General features: G+C 45.3%; 1 protein-coding gene across 6 annotated transcripts in view; it reads right to left on the bottom strand.

The window, feature by feature from the left end:
* Apba2 (amyloid beta precursor protein binding family A member 2) overlaps nucleotides 1-14,311 on the bottom strand; it is a 236,548-nt gene that overhangs the window by 53,386 nt on the left and 168,851 nt on the right. For all 6 annotated transcript variants that reach the window (XM_055623536.1, XM_055623541.1, XM_055623539.1 and 3 more), the window contains one exon: nucleotides 6,061-7,054. In XM_055623536.1, the coding sequence (XP_055479511.1) occupies nucleotides 6,061-7,014 (954 nt within the window). In that variant the 5' untranslated portion in view covers nucleotides 7,015-7,054. The remainder of the gene's footprint in view (nucleotides 1-6,060; nucleotides 7,055-14,311) is intronic.

The raw sequence follows: 14,311 nt of genomic DNA, 5'->3' as shown, positions 1-14,311 counted from the left end.
AAAGAAAGAAAGAAAGAAAGAAAGAAAGAAAGAAAGAAAGAAAGAAAAAGGAAGCAAGCTCAGTGCAACCAGTAGGACTTCAGAAACCAGCCTGCATGCATACAGAAGGCATGTATAGGCAGAGGATGGATTATAGAAGGGCTGTAGATGGCAAGAGGTCAGATGTTCTCCACAGAGACCCAGGGCCTGAGGAGTCTTTCCTCCTGAGTAAGATTGGAGAGGTCCTCAGGGGCGACCCCCACTCCGTGATCCCTGTCCTGCAGGCACTTTCGAAAAGGCTATCTGAACTTGGATAGTTTGCATTCTCTGGGCACAGCAAACACTAAAGCGCTTCTTCTCAGCCCCCTGTACCGCCCCTGCCCGCTGCATGCAGACCAGAGGGGTATCTGGATGCTAGCCATCCAGAGGGCTTCTCTCAGTTCTCTATAAAGCGGGAGCTTACCCTTATTTCACATACCACCAGATGGGACACAGTGATTCTGGAATGCACACAGTGCTACTGAGTCCACCAGAAGCAAGGCAAAGTCAGGCAATCAGAAAGCATTACCTCTGCTTATTTGGCACCAACATTCACATGACAATTTGGAAGAGTCCTCTGTAAAGCAAGCCTTGGTGAAATGTCACAGACAGAGCATCTCTGCAGTGAACAGTGATGGACGAGATACTTGATGTGGCTGAAGGCCCTGGATCACACTTCACTTTAGCTGTTGTATTAAGCTGGCTATGAGGTATTGATTTTCTTGTTTTCCTATTATCAGAGGGCTCTTGCGGGAAAACACTGCTGGGCTGGTGATAAACAGAAATCATGAAAACCACAAATAATCAAAACACACATTTGGTTCACTGGACTCATGGTGTAGAGCTGCCGGGTACGCTGTAAGCCAAATGCTATCTCAACTGGGCGAAGTTAAGGTTCCAGACAGGAATCGGCAGGAAAGCCCCAAGGTCCAAAGGACTAAATCTCTCTGGGGACTTTTTAGAGTGCTTTATCACATGACAGACCTCACAAGGCAGTAGGTAAGGGGACAAAAGTGAGGGAGAGTCCAAAGCAAGCTATGTAGCTCTTGCTAAAGCCAGATGCTCAGCCACCCACACAGAGAACCTGCCATCATAGGCCACCACACCCACCCACAGAACACGATCTTTGGCACTGGACAGGTGTGTTCTTGTAATGTTCCTCTGGGATACAGGTGAGCAGTCTCATGAAGCAAAACTCAGCCCTTTTAAGCTGTACAACAAAGGGGAAGTGAATTATCCTATGGACAACTCAACCACCTTGCAGTTGTGTGTATGAGAATGGTCCCCATGGATTCATGTATTATTAGAATGCTTGGTTCCCAGTTAGTAGGCTGTTTAAGGATTAGGAGGGGTGTTCTTCTTGGAGAAGCTGTCACTGGGGGACAGGCGCTTTGAGGATTCAAATCCACATCAGGCCCAGTATCTCTGCCTCCTGCCGGCGATCAGGATGCAAGTTCTCAGCTACTGTTCCAGCCCCATGCCTGCTTGTCTGCCACCATGCTCTCTACCATGATGATCATGGACTAACCCTCTGAAACTATAAGCAAGCTTCCAATTAAATGTTTACTTTTATAAGCTTCCTTGGTCATGGTCTCTCTTTGAAGCAATAGAACAAGAACTAGGACACACCTCATTTGTCCAATGAGGCCAACGTAAGCACCGAACCTTTGGGTTGTTCCAGGAATTCCTGAGGTCAGAGACTCTGAGCCCTTTGTACCATGCCACAGATTTTCCTGCCACCTTCACAGTTACCCAAGAAATGTGCATACACTGAATCCAAATGATCACTAAATCTTCAGACATTTAGGGTACTAGTGATGCAAAATATAAAAAGCAGCCACCATCACTGCTGGGCTGGCATTAAATCATCCTGGGATTGAGTAATGAATTCTTGACCTCAGGATGAGATCTGGGTTGCTATTTTCCACATTTTTCTCTCTTGATAGAGAGAAAAGGTCTTGAAGTTATAGGATGTTGGGAACATGGGCCACGCAGTGCAGTTGCTGTGTACAGCAATGAGTGATCCTTGAAGAAGAGGGAAGCAATGCAGAGACATTTTCCCAACTCATCTGCCAACCAAACACAGCCAACCCTCTGCATCTGTGGGTACCTCATCTGAAGATTCAAATGAGTGTGGGTGGGAAAATATTCATAAAAACAAAAGTGCATCTGCTTTGAATTCATCCTCATGTTCTCGTCATTACTCCACTAAACAATACAGGACACAATTTACATGGCATGACGTTGTATTAGGCATTATAAACCATCTAGAGATGTCACAAAGCAAAGATAACTGCTGGAAGTTAAAAGCTAACTCTATATGTAATTCTCTTCTCAGGGATTGGGGCATTGTGGATTTTGGGGATCCCAGAGATTCCTGGAAGCTGCTCCCCTGAGCAATCCTCTCTGCTTTCACAGCTACTGCTGTTGTGTAGCAGCTTCCTCTGCCACTGAAGCCTTCTCCCTTGGAAGGAAGCTCCACAAGGCACAGGGTGTGTCTTCGTTGGCTTTTTGTCACCTTTACACAAGGTAGAGCCATTTGGGAAGAGGAATCTTGGTTGAGAAAATACCTCCATGAGGTTGCCTCTAGGTAAACCCAGAGGGCACTTTCATGATTAGTGATTGCGGATGGTACCATCCCTGGCCTGTCAGTTCCTGCTTCGGGATCTTTCTTTGGCTTGCTCCAGTGATGGGTTACAACCTATAAGTAGAACTGGGGCCTTCTGAACATGTACAGCACCGGCAAACCTAGAGGCCATACACCCCACATCCTGTCATAGCAAGCAACTTGCTTTCCACAGAGGCCAAACTAAAGCAGTGCCCACTATAAATTCATCATCCACATATGGAAAGAAAGAGTCAGCTAAATGACTCCCTCTGTGCCCCCAAGAGGTAGAAGGACAGCTGATGGGTCATCTGTATCTCAATAATCACAGAGATGGGGAAAACAGCACAATCCCAATTCAGAGGAAAGCACACTGAAGGAAACACACAGAAAAAAAAATGCATGAAGCACCCTGTGAAGTGGAAAAGAAGACAATCCCAGAGATAAGAGGTGGGACCATATTCATGGAGGAAGACAGCACAATGGACAAGTTAGTTGTGTGGAAATTCAAAAGGTCAACACTCATCTATGACTCAGGCCCTGGCCCTCAGAAAGTACAAAAGGACAGAAAACACCATTTGCACAAAGATGCCTGTGCCAGACTTACACACAGGAGAAAATGCCACCCACCACCTGCATGTTCAGTAACAAGGTAGGCACGAACACATAAATATATGGCCATCCCTCACACTCATACTGTGTACCTACTGCGTCCATACAGTAACTGAAGGCTGCTCTTGAGGACAGCCTGAGCATCCTGCACAGAATGTCTGAGAGCCTCAGTGGGTTCAGATTTGGGGAATTTTTCTGACTTTTCAATGTTTGCATGTACATAACGAGACATGCTGGGAATGAGAGCTGTAACCTGAGAATTCATGTGTGCTTCCTATATTAAGAGCCTGAGGTTAACCTAACACGTTCTTAGTGCACTTGTAGTTTGACTGTGGCCTGTCTCGGGATGGCAGATGTGACATTTTCCTCTATAGCCCTAGGTCAGCACTCAAGAAGCTTCAGCATTAGAGTATTTCGGATTCTGTATTTTCAGATTAGGGACACTCAAACCATGCTTCAAAAACTAACCCCGACTATAATTTTCAAGCTTTAAAATGAGTAAGGGAGAGATAAGGGATGCTGCCGTGTCCATCCAGCTGGAGACTTCCAGAGCACTGCTTCTTTGGCTTGAATGCACCGTCTCGTTGAAATGCAAATAGGACCAAGCAGTTCTGGAGTGCCCTCTGTGAGGCCCATGCCGTAGGCCAAGGGCACTCTTTACAGAGCAAGTCTACCGGGGAGGCCAGGGCTGTCTAGCTCTCTTTCTCTCTGGATTCATTTCTGCTGTAACATCGGTTCTGGGCAATGTGGCTGGCTCCAGGAACTGAGCTGGGGACTCAGTGACACTCTGGCTCACTGTCTTAGGCCAGACTTTGGATGGTTCCTGGCATAGCTTGGCTGTCCCCAGGGGAGTAAAAGATTCCTTTTAGGAATCCACCTCTGAGGGTGCAAATGGAGCACCTTCAGAGTATCCAAGTGCTGTGCATTTTCTAGAGAATCTGGTTTCCACGGTGATTCCAGAGGGTATTTAGGGCCCTGTTTATTCACCGGTGGATGTTAAAGGCCCAGTTTCAGAATTCCGTGTGAGATGAGCTACCCAGGACTACAGGATATACAACTTATCCACATGGCAAGGCCCACGGAGTCTTTCAAAGGAGCACTCAGCTCATTCATTTGTGAGGGCCTGGTCAGCCTAGAGCTAGGCCCTCTTAGGTTCCCTCTTCACAGGATTAGTTCACGAATACAAAAACAACAACAAAAACCAGTTTATATAATCATTTGCTGGCTTTTGTGAGTTTTTCCAGTGTCTTGGCTAAGATCATTGCTTTAAGGACACCCTGGGCTTAGAGATGGAAGACATCTGCTTTGCTATTCAACACCTTTCTCTGAAAAAACAAAACAAAACAAAAAACCAAAAAAAAAAAAAAAAAAAACAAAAAACCAACCAACTTCCTTCTTATCTCCTGTGATGGCTTGAGGCTTCCACCTGCCCTTCTAAATGGCTACCACCATTTCATTCATTTATCCACGTGCATTCACTCACTATCCCCCCAACACTCTAACCCAAAGGTCTATGAAATTTTATTCAACTTAGCATCTGATTATTATGAAGCAAAACAAGAGAAAAACAACCAGGTCTTCTCACTACACACTAGGTTCCAAGATAATTTTCTCTTGACAGACCTCTGGCAGAGAGGCCACTTATTATGACAAAACACAGTGTGTCACATGTGCAATACAAACCACATCGCTGTTGTTGGGGACAAACCCATGTTCTGGAAATGAATGAATAAAAACTGTGGGCATTTTGGCCTGAAGCCCAGACCAGGGCCCAGAACCCCTGCCCCCAACACGCACTACTACAAAAGCAGCCTATATCCCACAGTACCCACCCCCTGAAGGCAGAACTGCTGTGAATGACAGGAGCACCCCAAAATGAAGTCAGCTGGCATGCACTTACTTAGAAAGAACAAAAAGCACCAAATTGTGTGGGGAATATCATGGCACGTCAATGTGATTTACTTTCCAAACACAAGTCATGTGTACATGTGTGTGTGTGTGTGTTTTCATGAAATCTTCTGGGGGGGGGATAATTAAGGCTTTACAAACCAGGAAAGCAGTATGTTTTATGGACCAAAGAGATTTTTTTTTATACAAATCCGGTAATTACATTTCCTCTTACATAATCACAGTCATTTTTTTTTTTTTTTCTGTTTGAGGAGGTTAGGGTGGTGGTTTTTCAAATGTGTTTATCAGACTACATACTTGCTTTGATTTGACTGAAATTAAGCATAATCATGCTTATATCCCTTGTGTTAGTATACATTCTTCTCTATGACTTTGTCAAATTTTCAAATAGTGATTTTTTTTTTTTTCAGGGCAGTAGTTTTTTACAACTGAGTACCCACCGGGTCAAGATAGCTTGGGAGACTTTGCAATAAAGCCCTGTGAAGTGAGCTCCCTTCACTAAGTGGGGAAGGGCGTGAGTGTCCGCATCCCCCTTGCCACCATGCTGACCTGCTGGCCGGAGGAGGCCATCTCAGAGAATCACAAGGTAACACAGATACTCTCCTTCCACAAGCTGATTTAGTGGGATACAGACGGAACTTCCTGAATGCAGGGCATTTCCTGAAATAAGAGCTGCCAATCAGGCCTTTGGTGGGATGGGCTCCTGAATCTAAGGGATGGACGTGTGAGTGACAAGAGCATTCCTGAATCATTTACAGTTACTGGGCAAATGGCCTTAGCTCACACTGTGAACGGGACAGTAGCTAATTCCTCCTCCACTTGTTATCACCGCCCCCACTGTAGGCTTCATTATTTAGTGGATGATACCACACTCCCTAGGGTCCTCTACCCCTTTCCTGGGGGTAGTTAAGGCCTACCTGCTCTTGGGGCCACTTTTGCCTCTCCTCTGGGGTTCTGCTCTTGGTCTTGAGTCCTCTCTGGGGATCTCCAGGGTGCTTGGCCTCAGGGGGAAGGTTCAGTGACTTGGGCCTCGCCTCATGCCTACTGGGTATGTGGCCAGTCTCGCCGGGTGGACAGGCCTCTGTGGAGTCCCCAGGATCCAGCTCAGGCATGTGCTCAGGGCTGGCCTCGCTGGCACTGGTGATACTGGTCATGCTCAGGCTCATCTTGATCTCAGCCACTATCTGGTCGATGTCTTCCTCCTGCTCCTCCAGGTCCCCGTCCCCACGCCTCATGCGATAGGGGGAGGCGCCACCTGTGTTCCCATTGGTCTCTGCGGGGTAGTAGTCCTGGTAGCTCTCTTTGCTGGAACAGTAGTGGCCATCTTCTTCTTGGTCGTGGACCTCCAGGACAGAAGGGTCATCCTCTGGGATGGGCAGGTGGCTGTCTGGGTACTCCTGGCTGTTTTCAGCCCCGTGGCTATGAGTATGAGGGCCCACTGACTCCGTCCATTCCTCCACAGCCTCCTGACACTCATCAGTGTCCACGGGATGTGCACCATGGGCTATGTATTCCTCCCCGTTACAGTCCATGCCCTCCAGGTAGCTGTCATCCTCGGGACAATAGCGAATGTAGTAAGTAACACCTTCCTCCTCCTCAGGGAGGCCTTCATCATAGTCCTCCTCCTCAGATGTGTTGTTCACATAGTCAGAGCTGGAGTCCCCATCGGGGCTATGGTTATGGCACTCCTGTTCCTCGGGTGTGGGACTCTCTGGCCGCAGAGTGGCCAGCTCCAGGCCTGTGGGTACATAGCTCTCCAGAGGCAGTTCTGTGTCCTCGCTCTCAGGTTCCTGGTCATGGGGGATAGGACCCGGCCTGGCCCTATGGTCCAACATGCTGGTCGCAGTGTTCTGGCGCTTGCGGTGGGCCATGGCAGACACTCACACAGCCATTGTTACCTGGAAGCAGCCACTGTGGAGAGGAAGGTAGAGAGAGCCATCAGAGTCTCAGAACCATGGCCAACCCAAGGCACACTTGCTATGTGACCAAATCCACATCTCTGTATCTTGACAACACAATTGCTCAGAGTGCTATGAACGCACAGCTGTTCAAAGGACGCGACAGTCCCATGTAAAAACCTGACCCTGACGGGTCAGGGAAAACCTATGACCATGCCAGAAGAGCCTAAGGATAGACAGAGCTCAAAAGAAGGCACGGAGGAGACAGTCACCAGGATGCCCAACTCCACCTTGGAACTGTTAGGCTCACTGGCTTTTGTCACTCTGGTGTTAGGATGGAACCAAGACAGATGTCCCCCCCACTGAGAACACTCTGGCTCATAGGTTCATTCTTGACCTCTGCACAAGACTGGGGTAACGCAGGTAGACAAGTCAGAAGGTCATCAAATTGGGATAACTGCTCTCAAAAGAGAAAACAGGCAGCATCTACTGAAGACACCATAAGACCCATGACCAAGGATGACAGATATTAAGTCATCTGCTCTAAACCCGTGTTTTAGCACCCAAGATATGCACACATTGAGGCATCACACTATGTCTCACATTTATACTATCACTGTACATCAATAAAATTAAGTGTATAGATAGAGCATGCATGCTAGCCAGCTTTATGTCCATTTGACACACAAGCTGAAGTCATTTTGGAAGAGAGAATCTTGATTGAGTTAATGTCCCCATTAGCCTGTAGGCACTAGCCCATAGGCATTTATAGAGCATTTTCTTGGCTGATGATTAATGGTGGAGGGCACGGATCAGTGTGAGTGCTGCCGCCTTTGAGCAGGTGGCTCTGGATGGTATAAGAAAAGCAGGCTGGGAAAGCCACCTAAGCAGCATTCCTCCGTGGCCTCTGCACTAGCTCTTGCCTCCGGGTTCGTGATTTGTTTGAGCTCTTCTTCTGGCTTTCCTCAGCTACCTGAGAGTTCTAAGCTGAAATAAACCCTTTCCTCCCCAAGCCGTTATGGACATGGAGTTTTATCACACCAATAAGAAAGCAAATTAAGACAGAGTGCTTAGGAAGAACGAGCAGGACTCCACACAGAAGGAAAGCTTAAATTCTACATTTTCTCTTTGAACATTTTTAACTGCAAAAGCGCACGATTTCATAACACATAATGGATAAAGGAAATGTGGTACATTCCATAATAAAATACTACATAGCTATTAAAAACAAGAAATCTGCAGGAAAAATGGATGAACATAGAAAAATCATCCTGAATGAAATAACCCAGACCCAGAAAGACAAACATGGTATGTACTCATTTATAAGTGGATATTAACTGCAGAGTAAAAGATAATCATGCTACAATCTACAAAACCAGAGAGGCTAAGGAACAAGGAGGGCTCAAGGTGGGGGGCAGGCATATGAATCTCCCTGGGAAGGGGAAATGGAATGGATATTGCAGGTGGACTAGGGGTGGGTGGGAATAGAAACGGGAAGGATCAGATTGAGGGAGGATGGAGGGAGAGAGCTCTGAGAGAGACAGTTGGAACTGGGAGGCATTTCAGGGGTGATGTAGAAAACTAGTGCAATGGAAACTCCCAGGAATTGTGAGGGTGACCCTAGGTCAGACTGCTAGTAATGGAGGATACGGAGCCTGAACTGGCCATTTCCTATAACCAGGCAAGGCTTCCAGTAGAGGGAACAGGACACCAGACAGCCACAAAACCTTCCACTTACAATTTGTTCTGCCTGCAAGATGTGTTGGGGTAAAGGAGGCACAGAAACTGTGAGAGTGGCCAACCAATGATTGGTCCAGCTTGAGACCCGGGATTCCCACCCCTGACACTGCTTGGAGGACCAAGAACCAGAGGATGGATAGGCCAGAGACTAGGATAGAACCAAACACTACTAGCAGGAAAAAAAAAAAAAGAAGAAGAAGAAATGATTCCTAATGATATTCTGCTATACTTGTAGGCTGGAGCCTTGCATAATCGACATCAAAGAGGCTTCTTCTAGCAACTAATGGGAACAAATACAGAGACCCACAGCCAAACATTACCTCAAGCTCAGGTAGGAGTCAGAGGGGTCAAGGACACCACAAGAAAACCAACAGAATCAACTAGCCTGAGCTCATAGGAACTCAAAAAGACTGAACCGACAATTGGGGAGCCTGCACGGGTCTGACCTAGGCCCACTGCATATATGTTATGGTTGTATAAGTTGGTCTTCTTGTAGGACCTCTAAGAGTAGGAACAGATGCTGCCTCTGACTCTTTTGCCTGCCTTTGGAACCCCTTTTCTCCTTCTGGGTTGCGTCATTCAGCCTTACTATGATGGGAAGTGTCTAGTCTTATTATAACTTGATGTGCCATGTTTGGTTGATATCCCTGGGAGGCCTGCCCTTTTATGAGTGAAATGAAGGAGGAGTAGATCTGGGGGAGAGGAGAGATGGTAGGGACTGGGAGGACAAGAAGGAGAGGAAACTGTAGTCAGGATGTAATATATGAAGAAGAAGAATTTAAGAGGAAGAAAGAGCAGTTTCTAGATTCAAAGCACAGAGGTGAATAAACGAGAGCATGGGTGATGCATGTCTTAGTCTGATGGTGTCTTTTATAACACAATATCTTTTGTTTGCATCATGTTCACTTTGTTTGTTTATTCTGTGTGTACACGACTGGCTGCTTGTATGTATACTCATGTATGCATACACACCAGCCTACCTGTAAATCTCAGAGGACAACATGTAGAAACTGGTTCTCTCTTTCTACCACAAGGGTCCAGGGGGTGAAACTCAGGTCATCAACATTGGCAGCAAACACCTTTACCTACTGAGCCATCTCACCAGCCCATAGCTACTTATTTTTAAAAGCATGTCCTAGTCATCCGATTTAAAAATGAGAACTTCCATTTAAAAAAAAAAAGTGATTAAGATAATTAATGTTATATCTGTTTTACCACAGCTTAACAAAAACATAGAAAAGTAGTGAGATGCAAGATTAGACCAGTGGAGGGTGGGAATGGAAAGGCTGAGTAGGTATTTAGGCAGTGAAAACAGCGTGTCAGACACGGGGAGGCCACGGACTACCTATGAGAGTATTCACAGCAGTCTCTGGCCAGCCTCTCAGCACAAGCCCCGAACAGCTTGTCTCCGAAGCTGAGAGCCCATAAACCAGAGCTACTCACATCCTGTGTCCCAGAGCCCTCTGCAAAGCTCTTTGCCCTCTGTGGTGCCCAAAACATCTCTTTATGGTGAGATTGCTTCTTCAACCATCACAATTCTCACAATGAATTTTTCCTATCTACAGAGTCAGTTCCTGGACAACTAGGATTGCTCAGAGAAACCCTATCTTGAAAAGCCAAAAACAAACCAAACAAAAATAAATGCTATCGATATCTAAAGTTTAGTTTGTTTATTTTAGTTTGTTGTTTGTTTTCGAGACAGGGTTTCTCTGTGTAGCCCCGGCTGTCATGGATCTCACTCTGTAGATCAGGCTGGCCTCAAACTCCCAGAGATCTGCCTGCCTCTGCCTCCTGAGTGCTGGGATTAAAGGCATCACTACCCTGCTCAAAGTTTAGATTTCTAAAGCTGGTAATTTATCTCCACTAATATTTAAAAAAAAAAAACAGTGATGAGATTAATGCAATAATTTTTATTTTGGATTTTATAAATGTAGTTTATAGCTACTGCTTCTTGAAACTTAAGGGAAGGCTTGACTTTTATTGAAAAAAAATCTCATTGGATATTTCCAGTGCTGTTTCATTTCAGAATTAAGGGTTTGTGAGTCATCTGCAGAACTGGTTGGCAAAGGGGCTGCTATGGAAATACAAAAAAAATCCAGGATAGCAAAAACAACCCTGTCCAATAAAAGGTCTTCTGGAGGTATCACCATCCCATTCCTTATTTCAAGTTATATTACAGAGCAACAGTTATAAAAAAAAAAAATAAATGTTATTGGCATAAAAACAGACAGGTAGACAAATGGAATTGAATTAAAGATCCGGAAATAAACCCACATACTTATGGACATCTGATTTTTGATAAAGAAGCCAAAACCATACAACAACAAAAAAAAGAAAGCTTCTTCAACAAATGGTGCTGGCCTAACTGGATGTCAGTATGTAGAAAAATGTAAGTAGAGCCATATTTATCACTCTGCATAAAACTTGAGTCCAAGTGGGTCAAAGATCTCAACATAACACCAGAAACACTAAATCTAATAGAAGAGAAAATGAGGAAGTGCATCAAATGCATTGGTACAGAAGACCACTTCCTGAACAGAACACCAACAGCTCAGGCACTAAAAGCAACAATTAATAAATGGGACCTCATGAAAACGAAAGCTTCTGTAAGGCAAAGGACACCATCAATAGGACAAAATGGCAGCCTACAGATTGGGAAAAGACCTCTACCAATCCCACATCTGTTTGTGTATTAGACATCTAATATACAAACTATATAAAGAACTCAAGAAATTAAACACCAATAAACCAAATAGCCCAATTTAAAAATGGAGTGCAGAGCTAAAGTATGAATTCTCAAGGGAGAACTCACTAATGGCTGAGAAGCACTTAAAGAAATGTTCAACCTCCTTAATCATCAGAGAAATGTGTAGGCGCTAGTTTTTCAGATGCTACTTAATTTGAAGGTTCCTTAAAGCTTATACCTCCCTTCCAATCCCCCAACCCCAAGTAGGAGAAAAGGAAGGTTGTTAGGGAAAGTGGACATAACCCTCTTCCTCCTGCTGGGTAGGGTCGTAGGATTCCATTATACGTTGTCAGGAAACCCAGAACTGCAGGTAACCAGCAAACCAGCAAGAACAGCAAACGGTCCCTCTCCACCTCCTCCAAGTCTCCATCCCTTTTTCCTCTGGGCTCTCATATTTATATCCCTCAAAGTCCTCAGAATTCAACTAATTCCAGCTGGCAAAGGGTCCCTCACAGAGCCCACAGGAGGTGAATAGCCTGCTGCTGTGGACAATCTGAATTAGTCTCATATCCCACACCTGAGATTAAAACAAAAACATGTTTACATCCAAAACAGAAATGCAAACCAAAACAACTCTGAGATTCTATCTCACACCCATCAGAATGGCTAAGATCAAAATCTCAAGTGACAGCATATGCTGGAGAGGATGTGGAGCAAAAAGAAAAATCCTCCATTGTTGGTGCAAACTTGTACTACCACTTTGAAAATCAATGTGGAGGTTTCTCAGAAAATTAGGAATAGTTCTACCTCAAAACCCAGCTATACCACTCCTGGGTATATATCCACAACATGCTTTACCAAACCACAAGGACATTTGTTCAACCATGTTCACAGCGGCTTTATTCATAATAGCCAGAAACTAGAAACAACCCAGATGTTCCTCAACCAAAGAGTGTATAAAAAAACAAACAAACAAACAAAAACCTTGTAGTATATTTACACAATGGAGTACTACTCAGCTATTAAAAACAAGGACAACATGAAATCTGCTGGCAAATGAATGGAACTAGAAAGATCATCCCGAGTGAGGTAACCCCAGACCCAGGAAGACACACATGGTATGTCTTCACTCATAAGTGGATATTAGCCAAACAGAACCAAAGAAACTAAGTAACAAGGAGGGCTCAAGGGAGGATGCTTGAATCCCATTAAGACAAAGAATTCAAACAGACATCATAGACATCAAAAGTAGAGGGAGACAGGGAACTGGCTCAGGGAGGGGGTAGAGAGGGAAGGGGGATATCGGCTATGGAGAGAGCATGGATGGGGAGAGGGCTTGGAGAGAGATGGGAAATTTGTATTGGGGCATCTCTGGGACAAGCTGGAGACCTGGGATGGGGGCAGTCTGGGAAGATATGAGGGTGACCCTGGCTGAGACTCCTAGCAGTGGGGGAATAGTAAGACTGAAGCGGCCACATCCTGTATCCAGGCAGGACTTTCCCTCTAGTAGAGAGAAGGAAACACCAACCCACCCACAAAACCCTTGATCCAAAATCTGTCCTACCTACAGTATGTGCAAGGATAAAAGATAGAGCAGAGAATGGGAATGGCCAACCAATGACTGGCCCAACTTGAGACACACCCCATGGGAGAGAAAGCCAACCCCTGACACTATTAATGATACTCTGCTATGCTTGCAGACAGGACCCCAGCATAACTATCATCTGAGAGGCTTCATCCAGCAGATAATGGAAACAGATGAAGACACCCATAGCCAAACATCAGGCAGAACTCAGTGAATTTTGTAAAAGAGTTAGGGGAAGGATTGGGGCACTGGAGCTTGGGTCAAGGACACCACAAAAAGACCTACGTAGCCAACTAACCTGGCCCATGGGGGCTCATAGAGACTGAACCACCAACCGAAGAACATGCATGGACGGGTCATAGGGCCCTTACACATATGAAGTTGATGGGCTGCTTTGTCCCCTAACAATTGGAGCAGGGCTGTCTCTGACTTGGACTCTGTTGCCTCCCCTCTGGACACTGTTTCCCTAGCAGGGTTGCCTTGCCTTGCCTCAGTGAAAGACGAGTCACTTAGTCCTGGTGTGATTTGATGTGCCAGGGGTGGGTATATTGGTATGGGGGTGTTTGGGGGAAGTGGGTGGGAGGGTAGGACTGGGAGGAGAGGAGGAAGTGGAGTTGTGATTGGGATGTAAAATAAACTAATTAATTAATTAATGAAGAAAAAATCGACAAGTCTCTATAAACACTGCAAAAATATTTATCAAATGAATGAGTTGTTTGAAACTTTTAAATTCCTGCTAATGACCTGTCATTAGTCTTTTGGGGGAGGAATTTTGAGACAGGATTTCTATGTGTAGTGCTGGCTGTCCTGGAACTAGCTCTGGAGACCAGACCGGCCTCAAAGTCACAGAGATCCTCCTGCCTCTGCCTCCCAATGACTGGGATTAAAGGTGTGCACCCACCCGAAATATTCACTTCGAAGTATGGAACATGTATTGTGCGCAAAGCATTGATCTTGTAATGTGATTGTAAGACACACAGAGGAAGTAGTTTGATGCTGAAGTGTCTAATATATTGTTCCTACTGTAAATAATAATATTGATAATAATTTCTAACAAAAAGTAAAAAAGAAAAAACTGTAAGTAAAGGTTAATTGAATCCATCTAACCAAGAGAACATGGGCTGGGTCTCCCAGACCCCAAACTTGCTCAGGATTCTTGCATCTATCCACAATGAGGGAGAGTTCTCCCACCAAATACTGAATAACTCAGTGCATTTTAGACGTCATGCTGGCAGTGGGAAGCTGGATACACCATCATG

Source organism: Psammomys obesus, unplaced genomic scaffold (assembly GCF_907164565.1).
Source record: "Psammomys obesus unplaced genomic scaffold, mPsaObe1.curated_primary_1811, whole genome shotgun sequence".
NCBI lineage: Eukaryota > Metazoa > Chordata > Mammalia > Rodentia > Muridae > Psammomys > Psammomys obesus.
Note: the sequence above shows the minus strand (reverse complement) of the source record. Positions and strands in the feature narration are given on the sequence as shown.